Here is an 18993-nt window from a genome sequence, read left to right as displayed (position 1 = left end):
CTAGAAATCCTAATATGCTCTTGAACGTTACCAAAACGTAACATTCTGAAGTTTTATAAGGTCCCCCTGGTTCATCATAAATAGGCATATACGCAGAGATATAAAGATTGAAACAATTATGGATTATACGTGAAAAGGCTCTCCAGAAACTGCTAACACAACCTTGACTATGAACACACATCTTCGTGAAATTTCGAATTTTAATAACGCTGATACTTTCAGACTTAAAAAACCTAAAAGTTTTCTCGAGGCGTCCAGACCCAATGTTCAGGGTCTTTGACATGTGATTGTATTATATGGCTAATTTCTCCCTTCTGGTGCTGTAAGAATTGATAACACTGCATAAGTCATAGTAAATACTTCATGAGTTACAAATATTACATTCCCGTTTTACCTCAAGTTGAGTGTTATTATTTTTATCTACATTATCATATATTCATATAACAATTACATCACTATTAGCATGTTACATCTCCAGCATTTTACTCACGTATGGTGGCTTTATTATCATCATCATATTATCACATATACACAGTAAGCATCAATTATTATCAATTTATAATATCAATTAATTCCTGTGGAGGTGGCTGTTAATTCCCGAGGTAAAGATGCACTTCCAGCCACATTTCTACATTTTCACATTTTTCTACAAGATTTCACATCTTAGAGATGGTGTGAGATGACTCTTTAAGATGTCATCATCCCTATTCTCTTATACCAATCATGGCTTCAATGCATTACGGCATTTAACTGGCAGAGAGGTGATGAAGAGAGTATGAGCTGTTAAAGTCTCATCGGTGACTTACGGACAGAAAGCCTGAGAATCACTACTAAACCAGGCACACACCTCGTCCATATTCCTCTGCGGAACTTCTAACGAATTGGTACATTTTGGAATGTGCGTGTCCATGTTGTGAACCTAATGGGAAGCTTGTTTCTTTGTAATGCTTGTTATAGTGCTGCCATCTGCCACATATTTTTCGAACCATGGGTGAAGTGTAATGTTTGAAGATTGTAGGACTGTTGCTCTCTGCGGCTAAAAGGGAAACTTTAAAGGGAGATCGGCTTGCATTCGCACCTCGAAGTTGGGAACCGCAAAAAACTAACTTCAGCCGGCCTGAGAATCACTGCAGTATTGAATCTTTAGAAGCTTACACATGTGCCATCCACAGTGTGTTTGACGAAATTAATGAATAAGTTAGTGTTAATTGGTCCTTCCCTTAACTATTTCTTCGATGAAGAACTTCTTATTGACAGACAACATATTGATTGGACTATTAAAAACACTAGAAAATTTTCACATGTATAATTTAAGAGCCTATATGACATTTTTTTTCAAAAATTAGACTCTAAAAACTTGACCGACTTCAAAACCATGAAGTCGATTCTCCGAAAATTCCTGTTTATTTGACAAAAAATTTTCATATAGGCTCTTGAATGTGAAAAGTTTTTGTCAAATAAACAGCAATTTTTGGAGAATCGACTTCATGGTTTTAAAGTCGAAGAGTCAAGTGACATATCACACGAAACGATTTTCACCTTCCCTAAACGCATACAAGTAGTAGTGAAATAGACAAGATGGGATCTATATTAACGGGGGGGGGGGATGATGTACACTACCCGAAGGAATGTTTTCGTGCAAATATCAGAAACGTGTACCTATCTATGTATTTTCTATATCCTGGTTGATGTAATTGAGTTACTTGGTTGGCCACGCAAGACACTTGTATGTGTCGATACCGAAAGTGTTTCTCTCCTGTTTAGATACTCCCTTTTTCTCTCGCTTCAAGGAGACTTCTTGGTGGTCGCTCAGTCCACTCGTCAAGATAGCTAAGAAAACAACCTAGCCAATTTGTCTTTGGGGTCATTCAAGTATTACGCCAGCATCGGAGGGGGGGGTTTCGGATTTGCTGGCTTTTGATGACAAGGAGGGGGAAGGGGGGGTTTGAAGGTTGCTGACGTCATCAACCACCTCTTTTTGAAGATATGAGCTGCTGAGACGAAATTTGATGACGGGGGGGGGGGGTAAAAAATGGCTGAAAATCTGCTTACGTAATACTTGAATGGCCCCTTTTGCTGGAACGACTGACAAATTTTTTTGTCGATATGGAACCTGTGAAAATACAACCGCTTCTGAGAATAACCGCTAATTCTTTAATGTACTGAACCTTCATTTATACATCACTAAAGGGAGCCGTGGCAGATTTACAGATTCCACAAGTGGCTTGCGGCACATTTCCACATCACTGAATATGATCATGGTCTATTTACAGATCATCTAGTGACTCGCGATATATTTGCTGATCACTTGAGTGACGCACGTCACAGTTTCAGATCATTTGAGTGACTCACGACACAGTCCCAGAACACTTAAGTGACCCGTGGAACATTTCATTTCAAACCGAACACAGCCATGGGCAGTTTACTATCTAGTGAGTTGTGCCGGAAGTGTAACTGTGTGTGTACCTAACAGTATGAGTGCGTATCTAGTGTTGTGTCTGATTTTTCAGTGCTGCCATCTATATTACATAAGTGAAGTGAGTGAAGTGTAATTACTGAATATTTGTACTTTCTGTAGCCCTGTTGCTCTCTGTGGCGAGACTTTTTTAACACTCGCCTAAAGGTTGAACTCCCTTTGAGAGGGGGGGGGGTCTACAACCTTTCTCGAGTCACGCACACTGCCTATACCCGTCTTAGTGCATTGTTTACGGCAATTTTGATACACGTATGCTATGCCTTAAATCTGCATTTAACTGTTATCCTTGAACGCAGTTTCTACCGGGTGTTTAATCGAAACATTGATCAAAAGTGCTCTCAAGCACGAAATCGGATACTCTTGGTGTGTCGGGGAGCACCATGGTCCTCTCGGGCAACAAGTTTAAGATGGCTGCACTAGAGGCTTGACGCATGTAATAAAATCCCATGCTTTTGAGCATGTCGTTCGGATTTCATAATTTCGTGTATTTCACTATGTACAGTCGAATCCCGTTTTAACGAATACCGTTATAGCGAAAATCTCGTTTTAACGAACATTTTTCTAATCCCGTAAATACGTTTACATAGGAACAGTGCAAACAACCTGAAATTCCTTTATAACGAAATTTTCGTTATAACGAAGTGATTTCTCCGTTCTCTTGAAGTTCGTTATAACGGGATTCGACTGTGTATCAGATGGTGTACGTTTTTTTAAGAGAAATGTTTATGTTCAAGTCAGCGTTGTACAGTCGATTCCCGTTTTAACGGATACCGTTATAGCAAAAAAAAAAATAAAAATCTCATTTTAACGAAAACTTTTCTAATCCCCCAAATAAGTTTCCGTAGAAATGATGCAAAAATCTGGAATTCCTTTTCAACACAATTTCGTTATTACGAAGTGATTTCTCCAGTCTCTTAGAGTTCGTTATAACGGGATTCGACTGTAGCACCCGAATGTCATAATTTCTTATATAATGCGTAAATCAATTTATTTGTGTAGCAATCTTCGCTGGCCGAGTCATTCAACCTGTTTGCCGATCAGTGCATAGAACTGTTGGTCCGACACCGGGCTCGATTCCCTCATTCAAACACTCAGGCTTGGCACAAGCTCAAATTTATGCTCAAGTAAGGCTATAATCTGATATCTATGAATTCTCTCCATGTTTTAATGCCGTTTCTTTTACAGGGTGCTCCGTAAATTCGTAAATGGTTTAAAAATTCAAAATAATAATAATATGAAGGTGTCGGTATACCTGAAAGCGGTTTGCAAAGAAAAAAGTTATTCGCCCATGGTAGATTTTTTTAGACACAGAAATGTTTAGTGGAAAATTTTTGTTCATAGAGGGCTCTGCACGAATCCCATCACTTTAAATATGCAAATCAGAGTCCTATAAAATGAAGGTGGTTCGATTAACACTTTATTTCTGAATTTTCTTGTCACTGTGACTTACTTATTGTTTTCGATATGAGGATTAACGCTGGTGGATGAAGTTGTTTTATGGTAGCTACTAATCGTCATCTAAAGCTTTACGAACGTTTTGGACACAGAAGTTATTGGAGAAAGTTTCTGTGAAGGAATTCTATGATGTTCTGTGCAGCGCCCTCTGTTGACAAAAATTTTGACTATTTTTTTCTGTAAGAAAAGAAAGAGACACATTTGTCAAAACAACTTTTTCTCAAACCGCATTCAAATATATCAATTACCCCTCAATTTTTAAACTATTTAGGAAGTTATGGGAACCCCTGTGAGATATTGATGACTATTTCTATATCTGTTTCTTCTCCTCGGTAAGGTGTCTGTCACTTCTGTACGCATCTTGTGCCTTCAAGACCTGCTGTCCGTTCCGGAACGAACTGCATGTTGAAATAACGAACACGCTTAAAGTATGTATCCGTATATAATCAAAGTAAATTTCAATTCTTTTTCTTTCTTTCTTTTGATTTGTGAAGTTTGCGATTAATTCTGAATTTTTCCAACGTCTCTCAAACATGAGTTCGGTGACCACGAGAGAAAAAGCTCGGCAACAAAAAAAATTCTCATGTGGTGTCGGTGTTAATTTACAGGTGCTGTCGTATATATACGTGGTGTCCAGAAAATGACTACACAACTTTGAAAGTGAATAATGTATAAATAGTTGGCAATATACAAATGTTGTTTATTGTATATTTATTACGAAGTCAGAGTAAATTTTCAACCATTCCGAATTTTTCAAATTGGACAAATACAAATTGAGACAGTAAATGTCTGTAAAAAAAATAAAGAAACTGAATTTCTTCCACCATTTAAGGTATCCGACTACCTTTCTTGTCACTTTTCTTTAAAATGGTTCTGGGGTGAACTTTAAATACATTTTTTGATAGGAAGTGTCTCGAAATGGTGAAAACAGTGAAAAATTTTGGTCTATCTATTATATTTTCTATGAAAAAGTCGTTTTTATGTGAAATTTTAGGCAAAATTCATGTGATATTCGAAACACGATTGCAAAACATTTAATTAATGAAATGCTTTGTGATTTTCACAGTACATTTAGCTAGTGATGTTGCAGGTTATGAGCCAAAATTTAAAGGATTACATGATATGTTCATAAGTTACACCAAAATATGTTTAAGTACGTGTGAATTTTTTGAAATTTCATCCTACGTTTTGTCTATAAAACACTGTAATTCAAAACATATATGTGATAGACCTTAGATTTTAGTTCATAACCTCAACAATACATAGCAAAATATCACATTAAAATTGCATAAGGATGCAATGCATCAATTTTTACAAATCATGTCAGAAAGTCAAGTAAAATGTCAAAAATAGCATTGTTCGTAAAACACGTTTAAATTATTTATTCGCGTATTACTTGTATGTAAAAACGCAACACTAAAGTGAACGTAACCTTGATTCTAATCATCATATAAACAAAACAAGGCCCGTTTTGGAATCAATAGGGCTTTTATAAAAAATAAAAAAATGAAAATCCATATTTTCTTCCAAAATGACGTTTTCAACATAGTCGGATACCTTAAAAAGCATCTGCATGTCTTAGGGCCGTATTCACCAACATGGTTCAAACTATAGTCACAATTGTTTGATAAGAAAGCGAGACGGATTGGTTAAATGCAGGTTTTTAACCAATCTATATTTAGCTCTTATCCAAAAATTGTGACTACAGTTACTACTACACCATGTCGGTGAATACGGCCCTTAATCACGTTACAAAATCCGCGGACACTTGCACCAATGTGTCGATCTCAATACACTGAAGGTATTAATGTTCCAGTTCCGCAACAGTTTGTGTGTCGATTTTGGTGGTAAATTTAATTTCAAGTGGCCCAATCATATGACTCAGTATTATCACTTGATCATTACAACTCCATTATGGACCAATCACATCACTTCATATTTATGACTCGATTATTATGGATCAATCTAACAATCACTCGATCGTTATGGCGCAATCTTATCACTCGATCTTCATGACTCGATAATTATGGCTCAATCCATAACAATCACTCGATCATCATAGTTCAATCTTATCACTCGATTTTTATGGCTCAATCTTATCACTCGAGCGTTATGTGTGTGTGTGTGACTGCTATTATGTTTTAATCTCATCCCCTGATCGTTATGAATCGGCTCAATCTTATGAATTGATTGTTATGAATCGAGTCAATAATATCAATTTAACATTATGACACTTCGTTATTATCTCTCATTCTTATCTCACTTGATCATTATGACTCGATTCAATCTCATCTCACACGATCGTTATGACTCTGCTGAATCTTATCACTTGATTGTTATAGTTCATTTTCCTGACACAATCGTTACGGCTAAATCTTATGAGAATTATTGTTATGACTCGTTCATTATGTTTCAAGCCTATGACATATGTGATCGCACTGCCTCGATTGTTATGGCCCAACCTTATCACTTGATCGTCATGACTCTACTCTCTCTATTATGGTTCAATCTTATATTTTTTGTCATTATCCCTCAACAACCATTCAGAGTTCAAATTATCCGTATCTTCCCGACGGCCATTACAACTTTTATGTAAAAGCTCGCCGATGCAATTAAATCGAAATAAAGAGAGAGGAATAGATATATAATTTCGAAATATAATACTCGTATTTCCCAATTCAGTTCCAGGAAAAACCGTAACCAATAAAAGCAGTCAATTGAAAATAATTACCCACCATTTTTATCTTAAAAGGATTCCGAGAACTCACTAAAGGAAGAGAAAAGCATCTCTAATGAAATAGGATATTTCATTTTTAGTTCCTTTGATATATATATCGATGCTTATAATTCCATTTTATTTCTAATTATGCAAACAATGCCGATATCGTATTTTTATACTTTGGAATTTCGTAAGAAAAAAGTAAATTAAGAAAATACTGAAAATTTCTGATTTGTTCAGTGTAAAAAAAATTAATTTGAACGAAATATGACCTTTATTTCTTTCCTTATATCGTTCAGTACAAAAGAGAACTTGCGACAGAAAATACAAGGAACGCTTATTTGCGTTCGTATCGATTAGTCTGTGTTTGCATTACCAATTATAACGCCAAAATAATTATTCGAACGGATACATTGTTTCACGATAATTATTTCTCTTATTTTTATATTTGTTTAATTTTAAGAGATTCTTATATCGTTATACACATTTCGTTGGATCGATTTTAGGGTATTTTCGTGTTGCGATGAATCACGTCAGGTGTTGAAGATTCGTATTTTTGTCGTTTTACTTGAAAATTGTTGGATGATTTGAATTTTTATTTTATTATTTATTATGTAGAAAGGCACGTCGGAATGGTTCTCGGTGCAACTGCATGATTACACTGAAGTGGATAAGGTAAATGTTTTTGTGGTTTTTTTTTTCCAATCACGGGATGTGGCGTTTGTTTTAACACTATTCCTTGTATGTTGATTTCATGAGTTCGAATGTCCATGCTTAAAAATATACAGTGTTCCATAAATTCGTAAATGCAGTAGTTCAAAAATTCATAACAATTGGAGGAACTGGTGTATATTTTAATGCGGTTGAAAAAAAGTTATTCACACGAAGATGAATTTTTTGTACAGAAAAAAAGTTAGTGAAACTTTTCATTAGCGAAACTTCGCTGGGTGTTAGATTAACAACTCATTTCTGACTTTTCCTATTACTGGCACTTACATAAGGTTTTCATTGTGATGACAATAATGGATAAAGTAATATTGCCGATTTTTTTTTTACTCCAGCCACAAATCGCCAGCTGAAGCTTCACAAACGTCTCTGTGAGATTTAAGAAAGGTACAGACATTTCCAATCACTCCTGCAGGGCATCCGTGCAGAGCTCTCTATTGACAAAAAATTGATTTTTGTACGGAAAAAAAAATCCCCTTCCCTGAAAATTTTTATTTTCATATTTTTGCAAACAAACCGCATTCACAGGCACCAATGCCTTTCACTTTTGTGAATTTCCTAATGATTTACGATTTTATCGGACACCGTGTATGCAAGTGCGAAGATTATGAAACACAGTTCAAATTTTTTTTTTCATTATCCAATTTAAAAGACGGTAGAGACCTAAAACCTGTATTTTACTAGAAAAGTATGGTGTTTACAAATAAATATCTTGCTTGAGAAGAGTATTTAAAAAAGCTGTGATCACACAACCCCCCCCCCCCCCCCCAATACAACAATATTTCAAGATAGGCAACCTTAGTGCTTATGGCACTTGTTTCGATCTAAAAATGAATCCAGATTTACAGCTGTATCATATATTTTCACAATAGAGGTCATTTTGACCGCTACAGCAGTTGTAAGGAGGAGGGTATGGTAATTGCGGTAGTGAAGTCATATAAAATTTCTGCTCTTGAACAGTCAAGGTGGGCCCACAGAGAGAAAAAGAAATTATTCTCAGACCTCTTCTATCATATGTGAGCGTATTGGAGACATTCTGCATCATGTTTATGTGGTACAGCAGTGGATGTTACAAAGCCGACTCAAACGCTACTTATATTATTTGTTCCATATAAAACGGGGCACCATCTTTAAAAAAAAATAGTCTCATCCAACCGGGAAGAACCGCTGGATAAAAAATTAGCAAAGCACAATAACATGCAACACTTGTGATGTGAATTGTAATTAATTTCAAATTATTAGGCACGTATCCAATAATAATAATAGACAACGTGTGCCTAATTATGTGAAAGACAAATTTGCGAAAGTGCTCATCAATTATTGATAAACACTTTTAAAAACAAAACTTGCTCCAGTAAAAATTTCTGGAACTTGAAAATCAAATCTACAGCAGCTGTGATGATAGTGACAACCGAAACACACTCACTGTAGAGCGGTGTTTTTTTTACCTGTGGTTCCGTGTGAGTACATTCTAGGGGTTTCGCGGGATCATTTGTATTTAGTACTTCTATTACATGAGTGAAACATTTAGTGCTGCAAAATTTTAAAATTCTTTGCTTACGTTGAAATAACAAATTTCTTTGATGTTTCTTAGAACTGTAGTTAGTTACGCAAAATTCAATATCTCTTTTTCAATATCAAAATGCGTGGGTGTTCAGGCATGTTAATATCAATCGATACATTCAAGGTTTCACAATGAGAAATGACCAGGCACCTACACATAAAATATGTAAAAAAAAGTGTTTAAGCTATAATCTTTATCTCACATAAAAACATACATACGTGGCAATCCCGAGACATCTTGTCCCCCTTAAACCCCTTCTCATTTCAGCAACACCAAAATATCTCGTGTTCTTAAGACAATCTCATATTGGCAATCCCGAGCCCAGATAGCTCTGTACAGAGAGCTTTGCCTAATAGCATGCTTTTCTTCACCCCCCCCCCTTCTCCGCCCTGTCAATCAACTGTCAGTTGGGTGGAGTAAGCATTTATTCAAAGTTTGATTACGGGGAGAGAAAGGATGCGTTTCCTTTCCCTTCAAGGTGGTATACGATTATGCTTACAGGATGAAGAAACAAAATAGTCGTTTTTTTCATTCCTTGTTCTATTTTTATTATTATTTTGTTTTAGGGAAAATCATTTATCAACTCACGCAATCCCAAAAAAAATATATTCATGAAAATAGATGGCAATTTCCAGAAGTTTAGCGATTTCCACTTCGGCAGTTATAATGCGGATCAGGAAAATTTTAAAAATCGCCTAAAAGGTTAAAATTAAACGTAAAAAATAATATCTGTATCACGAAGAAATATAATGATTTCTTATCGAAAACTATTGTTTCTGAAGTTGAAACATAAGACTTTCAATTACCATAATTGCTCGAGATTTTTCTCATGGGTACAAATAAATACCCACCTACGCATTTCCTATATTTTCCTAGAAATCATGATTCAGAGTGCAAAATTTCGCAGAGAAATAAAAGCCAAAAAAAATTCCTATAAATTTTCATAAGAAAATAACTTCTTTATCCAATCTTCTCACTGGATCGTTATGACTCTCATTTTGTCTCAATTTTATCTCTTGATCATTATCACTCTATATCGCGTCTTAATTTCATCTCGTGATCGTTATGAATCGATCATAATGTCTCAAAAAAAATCGATATCTCAATATACTATACTTCTTTTCACTTTGACAGCACAAAAATACATAGACGTAGAAATGGGAAGCCTTGGATTATTGATAAAATTCGTGAATTAAGCAAAAATAAACAAAAAAAAGTTGTACTTTAAAACTAAAAAATTCCCCTATGACCTTTCAGAATATAAAAATATAACATTAAAGATAAAATCAAAAATTAAAACTGCAAAAGAACTATTCAGCAAAACTGTTTAAATGTCAAAACAACACACAACGTTAGAAATTTGTCAACTCTATCCTAGGAAATAAAACAAAACAAATATCCTCCCCGATACCCTTGACCCCTTAACTCTTGCCAATAATTTTAATTCCCATTTCATATAAATGTTGCCGCAAATACTCAACACTCTGAACATGACTACGAACAATATTTGCCAAATAACCGTAATTCTATGTTTCTTTCCCCAACCCATGTTATAGAGATACAAAAAAAATCATAAACAACTTTATTAAAATTCTTTCTCTACATCTCATTCAATGAATTTCTTAGAAAATTGGATTTTTCCAGACTCATTCAAAAAAGCAATAATAACCCTTATCTATAAAACAGGCGAAAAGAATGATTTAAATAATTACAGACCGGTGGGGATCCTTAGCACTGCTACTAAAATCCTGGAGACCATCATCAGGAACAAACTATTCTAATTTTTAAACGCTGATCAATTTTTCTCAAATAATCAACACGGCTTCCTCCCTAATAAAAATACATAAACTGCTCTTTTCGAATTTAGTAAATGCATCGTTGTGAGCATGGACAAATATAAAAAAACAATAGCAATTTTTCTCGACATTCGCAAATGTTTTGACAGTATTAGTTATAGCTTGACAAGCTGTATACATACGACATTAGTGGGAACGCATATAATCTTTCCAACTCTTACTTTACTAATAGAACTCGAATAGTTAAATGTGAGAAAAACGCCAGTAGTCCAATGATAACGAAAAGGAACATTCCTCAGAGAACAACTTTGGGACCTCTAATTTTCACAATGTTCATCAATAACTTTTGTAACCTTAATTTAAATGGCAAAATAATCACATTTGCCGATGATACAGGAATTTTATGTTCATCAACAGACCACCACTCACTATCTAACACAATTAATCATGATTTACTTAGAGTTCGGGAATGGTTTCTGACACACACACACACAAATGACCTTCAAATTAACATATCTAAAACGGAATACATGAATTTCTCTCTGCAGGATAATTCCGATTCCAACTACCACCTCGTTTTTCATAACTCTAACTGCTTTCCCAACTCACACCTGCTCACCATTAGTGCGAACATCCACCATCAAATATCTCGGTGTCTAATTGACAAAATTTTAAATGGAAATCGCGTGTGAAGTATATTCAGTCAAAACTTCTCGTTTCAGTCTCTACAAATTTTATCATATCAAAGACAAAGTAAACCTTTCTTTCCTACTTTCATTTTACTACTCGTTCTTTCACTCGCATTTATTGTATGGCCTTGCTATCTGAGGCAGTGATCAAATACATTAGTACGATTCACCCTATTGCGCAAATACAAAAGAGAATAATTAGATCTCTTACCAGCGATTACCACCACCCCTATACATGAACTTTTTTTATCATTTAAATATACTTCCACTGAGATATTTGTTCTTTTATAAATTTATAATTTTTCTTAAAAATCAGATTTACCTACGTTAAATACATCGAGATCATCTCAGCCAGGTTCAACAATACCCTGCAAATTCCTCTGATACACAAAACAGTACAGAAAAACCATTTGACTTACCTCATCCCAGAATTTCATAACAATCTTCCAAAAACAATATGTCCTCAGTTCTATATCTCTTCCTTTGTTAAAAAAATGCCTCAAGAATTTACCATAAACAACATAGAAGACTATTTTGGAAATCTCGGTGTATAGATATATGTGTGCATAAATATAGACGTATATACACGCAATTTTCGGGCTATAGATAAAATATAATTTCATTAATTGATTCCTCCGGTCGTTGCCCATAATAAAATGTTATTATTGTTATTATTATTCTTTTATATTGTTTTTCCTTTTTTTTTTTTTGTTACTAATCATGATTAAACACTAATTTCATTGCATACACCAAATTCACCAATAAATATCAATATTTGTGCTAATCATGACTTATATAACAACCAATTATGTTTATAGATATTACTCTGTTTTCTTCCCCGTTTTTGTTTCTGGGTCTATTTTTTCTTCTCGTTAGTTTTTCATTTTATAACGGATGTATTTTACACATAAATTATATACTTGATTCAACTATTCAAAATGGCTGTACCCTTATGAAATTAGTGTTTTTCCACCAGTATGGATCCTATAGAATCCCTTGATGAATTTTTTTTGTGTGTGATTTATATGTTTTGTAACAATAATAATGACAATAAAATTGAAATTGTAAAAAATAAAAAAATACGTAGTTTGCTGGCAGGTAATATCAATCGAGACATCAAAGATTTTATAATTAGAAAGAGAAATCAATACTGATAAACATGAAAAAAAAGGAATCGAGATGCGATGGTTATTCATAAATCAAAATATATGTATTTTTTACGCCAGAACCTTTATTAAACATAAAAATAACATATTTCGAAAAACGTATAATTAAAAGCAAACGTAGAAATGTTATCTACATCTCGTAACAATATATATAATAATAAATAACAATTGGAAACTGTTGTTTCTGAAGTTGTTTCACGAGACTTTCAATTACAATAATTACTCGAGATTCCTCACATAGGTGCAAATAAATACCCACCTACACATTTCCTATATTTTCCTAGAAATCTCTCTTTCTACGGCTTTTTTCCTTTTTATTTTTTCTCTTTTTTTTTTTTGGAATTCCGTGGAAATAGCTTGTTGATGAACATCGCCCACGTCGCTACATGATCCGGAGCGCAAGAGTTTCACGAGAAGGAATAAAAAGCAAGAAAATTCCCATAAATTTCACGAGAAAATAACTTGTTTACTTGTTTATCCAAGAGCAGATGCTTTTACTGATATTTCACTGAAAGAAACCACTAGAGGCTTATTAGAGCACATACATACTCTATGAAGATGTCACTTCCCTTGGATTTACCCGAAGAAAGACAAACGTCTTCATTAATTTCTCTCTTTTTTTTTTCTCTCCGAAGATAAATTACTGTAATATAAAAATTGTTTTATTTATTTCTCTTATGTATGTTTATTTTTATTATTTATTCCTGTAGAGAGAAGAGGATAAACTTAGGAGCTTAATTTCTTTCATTGAGGTTTTGAATAGAGATCTTCACAAAGCTGTTTCTCATTATAATCATTTGTTCGAGAGGTATTAATATTATTACTTTTGCTTTTTGAGAAGTTGTTATTGTTAGTGTATCGGAATTTTTATTATTAAAATATCTAATTAAATTCATGTTTTCTTTAATTCTTCTGAATGTTCGAAAATGGATCTTAAATTTTTAATAATCATTATTATCGCAGTATAAAAATGTTATCGTAAACATTTCCGGGACACGAGTTCAAAAGTATGTTTTTATATTGTTTTTTTTTTATAACCAATTGAGTTATAATTTTTATTGAATTATTATATGTAATAGTTATGATTATTTTCCTCCCGTGTATAATGTAATAGGCTTATTTATAGGTACAGCAGATTTATTTTCTCTCGATTTACTTCGCACATGCGCAGTGTCTTCCAGTAGGCCCCATAACCTGCAGTGTATCTACCTTATCTATTATGCTTTTTCTTTTTATATATTTTTTCCTTTCCCCTTCCTTTTTTTAACGTGCGCTTAGGTTAGGATGAGGTTAGCGGATTTATCGCCGATTCGTCATATAGAGGTAATCCAAATGTGTTGTTGAAAAATGTGTAATTTGAAGAGCATTGGTAGGTATTCTTTATCGCCAACGGATGACAAATGCTATTCAATTTCTAATTAAACTATAGCGAACCCATTAAAGACTGAATGTCTTTGTCCTTAAGTTTTTTCACCATGTACCAGATTGTGTTAAAGGATGTTATTGGATGTGCAATATACCAAATATCAAAACTCCCTCTGTGTGTAATAATCTGAACAATTATCATTCCCAAAACTATAAAACTTTTATTTATTTTCAAATATTTGGCTACAGAGGAAGGAAATGATTGTCGTGATCATACGGTAACGCCAGTGTTCACTGATACGCATCTAATGTGTGAATCACATATCAAAATTGAATTTTACTCCTAAAAATTTTGTTGAGGAGTGAAAATACTCCTTCATTCTCTGTGACTTTTTTAATAGTTATTTCTCAGTTTTTCATAAAAACTACACTCCTCTTTTTTAGAACTAAAGCTTGAAATTATCAAGAATAGTGAAATTACTCTTCAAATTTTTTTTTAGGTAACACTGGGTAATTCTCGTATTGCAATGGTTTTAGAAACACCCCTTTGTAATTTCTTCAATTGAAATTAATCTACCTCTAATTAGTCTTCAATTGAATCAAATTTACTTCCTCCTGGAATGTCTGAAAACAGTTTTTAGTTATTAGAAACCTGAAGGAAATTAATTTGATAGTAATGAGTAGGGCTTGGATTTTTATGATCTAAAATCCGACAAAGTATTGGGGGCCATTCAAGTACTACGTAAGCAGATTTTTCAGCCATTTTCAGCCAGGGATCCCCCTCCCCCCCCCCCCGTCAGCAACATTTCGTCCACAGCTAGAATAGAATATTTCATATCTTCAAAAAGGGGAGGTTGATGGCGTAAGCAACCTTCAAACCCCCCCCTTGTCAACAAAAGTCAGCAAATCGGAAACCCCCCCCCCCTCAATGCTAACGTAATACTTGAATGACCTCTTATACTCTATGAAAAATGCATTTATGCCCTAAAAGAAACAGAAAATATGCCTTAAAACCCTAAAAATATGCCTTTATAAATAGGCTAACCATTTCTTTGAGAAAAGTAGGGGAAATTTCAGGAAATCGTCAACAATCACTGTCAAAAACGATGTCAAAGCTACACAAATAAAACTGCCAATTGTTGTTAATATCACCGGAAAATCTCCAATCATTGCCAAAAGCGATGTCGAAGGTAAGTAAAACTGCCAATTAGTGCTATAATCGCCAATTGCGCGAAATGAAGCGAGAGAGGAGCTTGAGGGGAATCCCTCTTCATTTTTATGCTGAAATATGTAAAATAATACTCGAATAATTATAATAATAATAAAAATATGTCGGATATATGAAGATCATGAAAAATGGTTTAAAAAAAATCACTGAAAACCATGAAAAAAAGCCTCAAAATTATGAAAGAAATGATCTCATAAAATGAGCGAAACATGCAGAATGCTTAAAAAATACGAAAAATCATAGAATTTCTGGCCCTAATAATTTGCAATTATGTAAAATATTTCTCGACATTATTATGAAAATGATTTAAACACATCATATCTTTTTAAATTTAAAAATATGCACTTATTTATATTTGCAGTACAGTGCGTGTGAGCTATACAGTGCTGATATACAAGCAACTAGAGAAACTGGTGAGTTAAAGTGAAAGGAAAAATACTTTTCGAAATATTTCCTGGCTTTTATAATACACATATTCCTAAATGCATACGTTAATTGAATTATAATAAATTTGGTTGTTTCTTGCCTCTCCCATAGCTGGCAGATGAAATATCTAGGATGTTTGGCCTAAATGTAGGTAACTATTACATATGAGTACCAGAATAGTGCATTTTCATTTGAATATATCAAAATGTATTTACGCATTAAGATTTTCATTTCAATAACCTGTTATCATCATTCTTACATCATTAAAAGAGATTCTATAAATAGCGTATTTAAAATCCATATTCGTTCATGTTTTTTCGCTTATTTCGCATTTAAAATCTAGAAAATACGAGTACCATTCGATGTTGGTTTTTACATGCATGGGAATAGCTCATTAATTCAAAACACGTCCAAGAAAGATAACATTATTTTTTTATATGTATAAATACCGAAAGGAATACGAAAACACACAATGATATCTTTATCCCCTATCAATAAAATAGAGCCCTAAAATAAGAGCCAGAAAAATTTACATGAAAGTAAAGTAGGCTATATTTTGTTTTTTGGTTGAAATTGAATGTTCGAGTGAAATGGTATATGAAACGCTAGCGTTTTTATACGATTATTTCGTCACAAAAATAAGGTAATTGAGCACCGTGTGTGGAACATTCAAACTCACCACTGAAAAATTCATCACTAACAGTTCACCGCTGGAAAATTCATCGTCAACAAATCACCTCTGGAAAATACATCGCGAATAATTAACCGCCGAAGAATTCATTAAAGGAAAATTCATGGACAATAATTCAACACTGAAAAATTCATTCAACCAATAATTCATCGTTAACAATTCAGCACCGGAAAGTTCACCGCCATTGCCAACAATTCAGCACCGGAAAGTTCACCGCCATTGCCAACAATTCGCCTCCAAAAAATTCATTGCCAACAATTCAGCACCGGATAATTCATCGCTAACAATTCACCACCCGAAAATTCATCGCCAACGATTCACCGCCGGAAAATTCCTCGCCCACAAATCACCGTCAAAAAATGCATCGTCAACAAATAACCGTCGAAAAATTCATCGTCAACAAATCACCGTCGGAAAATTCATCGCCACAGTTCACCACCACGCAATTCACTGACATGACAATGTGAGTCACTCATATGATCACTCATTCAATCGTATCCTAACTTGGTAAATCATTCACGCGGTCGCTCATATGGTTGTTCACTCACTGATACTAACCTTTTTTCTTCACAGTTTTCTCACTTTCTTTTTTCGCCAAATCACTTGATCACTGATACGGTCACTCATTTAATCACTCTTTCGATAATTCATACGATTATTCTCTCGACCATTCATACGGTTACTCACTATCATTCGCACGTTCAATCACTCGATCAACTTTTCTCACTTTCTCGGTTATCCACCTAATCACTTGATCACTCATACGGTCGCTCAAGCAATCACTCCCTTGACCGTTCATACGTCGCTCACTCACTAGTTTTTTCGTTAGCTCATTCATCAACTCATTCGATCACTCAAATTCGCTCACAAATTCATTCACTTGCTCAGCCACTCGCTCACAGGTGACGAAGTGATGTCTATGAAGTTTGCTATGATTTTGTGCAGCACCTCCTAGAGATAGACCTCTATTTCTAGGAGGTGCTGTTTTGCGTCGGTGAATTTTCCTATCGGTAAACTGCATGGCGGTGAATTGTTGTCGGTGAATTTTTAAGGCAGAGAATGTTGGCGATGAATTTTTTTCCCGTAAATAATTTCGTGCACAGGGTGTCCAGTAAGTGCTAATGCTGTCTTCATCTCATCGACCGTCCGCCGTAGAGATATGGTTTCAATTTAAAAAAATGCTCGAAACGCCATTCAAAATCTACTCTGTGCTAGTTTTGAGAGTGAAAATACAGTGTGCCACAAAATAAAGTCAAAATTTTTATACGGTCCGCTTGTCCTACCGAACTTCTCTCCGAATTTTGAATTCGAATACCGCGGTATTTCCCTTATAAACTTGTTTTTTGTTTTTTTTTTTGGATTAGCCGCAGGAGAGACAATGCAGCAACTTTCTGATTGGAAGTTAGAGGATAGGGGACCGTATAAAAACTTAGGTTCCTTATTTTGTGACACATTGTATTTTCATTCTCAAAACTGGTACACAGAGTGATTTCTGAACCCATTTTGAGCATTTTTAAAATCGAAATCATACCTATACGACAGACAGTTGATGGAATAAAGGCCGCATTAACACTTACAGGGCACCCTGTATAGTGGAGATTTATGCATAAGAAATATCTTTCTCTCATACTTTGTTCTCTTATACATTTTATCTTTCATAAATACACGCTGATAAAAATACAAATTCAGCTCCACTGGTTGTTTATTACAGATCATCATTCGTTTTAAAAAATTGTTTTATCTCTCAATATACTTGAAATTTAAAATTTCATTTAGTAGCTTAGTAATATTATGTTTGCAAAATAACAGTATTTTAAATGGTGTTAAAGTGCTATTTCAACAATTTAAAGCAAATTCTTTGGGTTTAAATCTGGTACTAAATATATTTTTATTTTATTTTTCAGGTGAATTCTCCTTCGAATTCAGCGGTAGGAACAACATCTCAAGGAAGTAGAAATCCCAACTCTACTTATAAGATGAATTTTGAGAGCTCAGAAACAGTCATGTTTGAGTTATTTTTAGTGTTGAGGGAATTCACTCAGTTCATGGAAAACTTGCCTTCAGAGTAAGTTGTTATATGACGGTGTGTGTGTGTGTGTGTGTGTACATATATAAATGTGCGTGTGTACATATATATATAAATGTATATATGTACACAATCCTCTTCCAAAGTTTGTAATTTACTATTGATTCGACGTTTTGCTTTTTTTTATACATAGTGCCTTGTCAATTGCTATTTATTCCCAAGCTCACCTTCCAATTGCTATTTATTCCCAATCTTACCTTCCAATTGCTATTTATTTCCCCATACTGGGGAAGTACTTTGTTTGTTTTTGATCATACTGCCTTTTTAATTGCGATTTATTCTCAATTTTGTGTTTTTGAAGTTTTGTTCCCAATATTGCTTTTATAACTGCAACATCCATATAATGCTTTTAAAACTGCAATTTATTCTTACAGCGCTTTTATAACTGATATTTCCATATTGATTGTACAATTGCAATTTATTCCCAATATCACCTTCTTAATTGCTATTTGTTCCCAATATTGCTTTTGTAGTTGGAATTTAAAATCCTAATATTATCTCCTTAATTGGTATTTATTTCTCATCTTAATTGGTATTTATTTCTCATCTTAATTGGTATTTATTTCTCATCTTAATTGGTATTTATTTCTCATCTTAATTGGTATT

General features: G+C 34.1%; 1 protein-coding gene across 1 annotated transcript in view; it reads left to right on the top strand.

The window, feature by feature from the left end:
- The window catches only part of LOC149064380 (BAI1-associated protein 3-like), a 462395-nt gene that overhangs the window by 245715 nt on the left and 197687 nt on the right, over positions 1-18993 (top strand). The window contains exons 13-19 of the mRNA XM_089254699.1: positions 3476-3600; positions 4269-4359; positions 7269-7325; positions 13302-13399; positions 15546-15597; positions 15722-15757; positions 18206-18366. Of these exons, the coding sequence (XP_089110825.1) occupies positions 3476-3600; positions 4269-4359; positions 7269-7325; positions 13302-13399; positions 15546-15597; positions 15722-15757; positions 18206-18366 (620 nt within the window). The remainder of the gene's footprint in view (positions 1-3475; positions 3601-4268; positions 4360-7268; positions 7326-13301; positions 13400-15545; positions 15598-15721; positions 15758-18205; positions 18367-18993) is intronic.

The sequence above is a fragment of the Pholcus phalangioides genome, unplaced genomic scaffold (assembly GCF_987345545.1).
Source record: "Pholcus phalangioides strain wild (caught in Gottingen) unplaced genomic scaffold, Ppha-v1.0 ptg000042l_1, whole genome shotgun sequence".
NCBI classification, from domain to species: Eukaryota; Metazoa; Arthropoda; class Arachnida; order Araneae; family Pholcidae; genus Pholcus; species Pholcus phalangioides.
The sequence above is the reverse complement of the archived record's forward strand: the minus strand, read 5'-3'. Positions and strand labels throughout refer to the sequence as shown.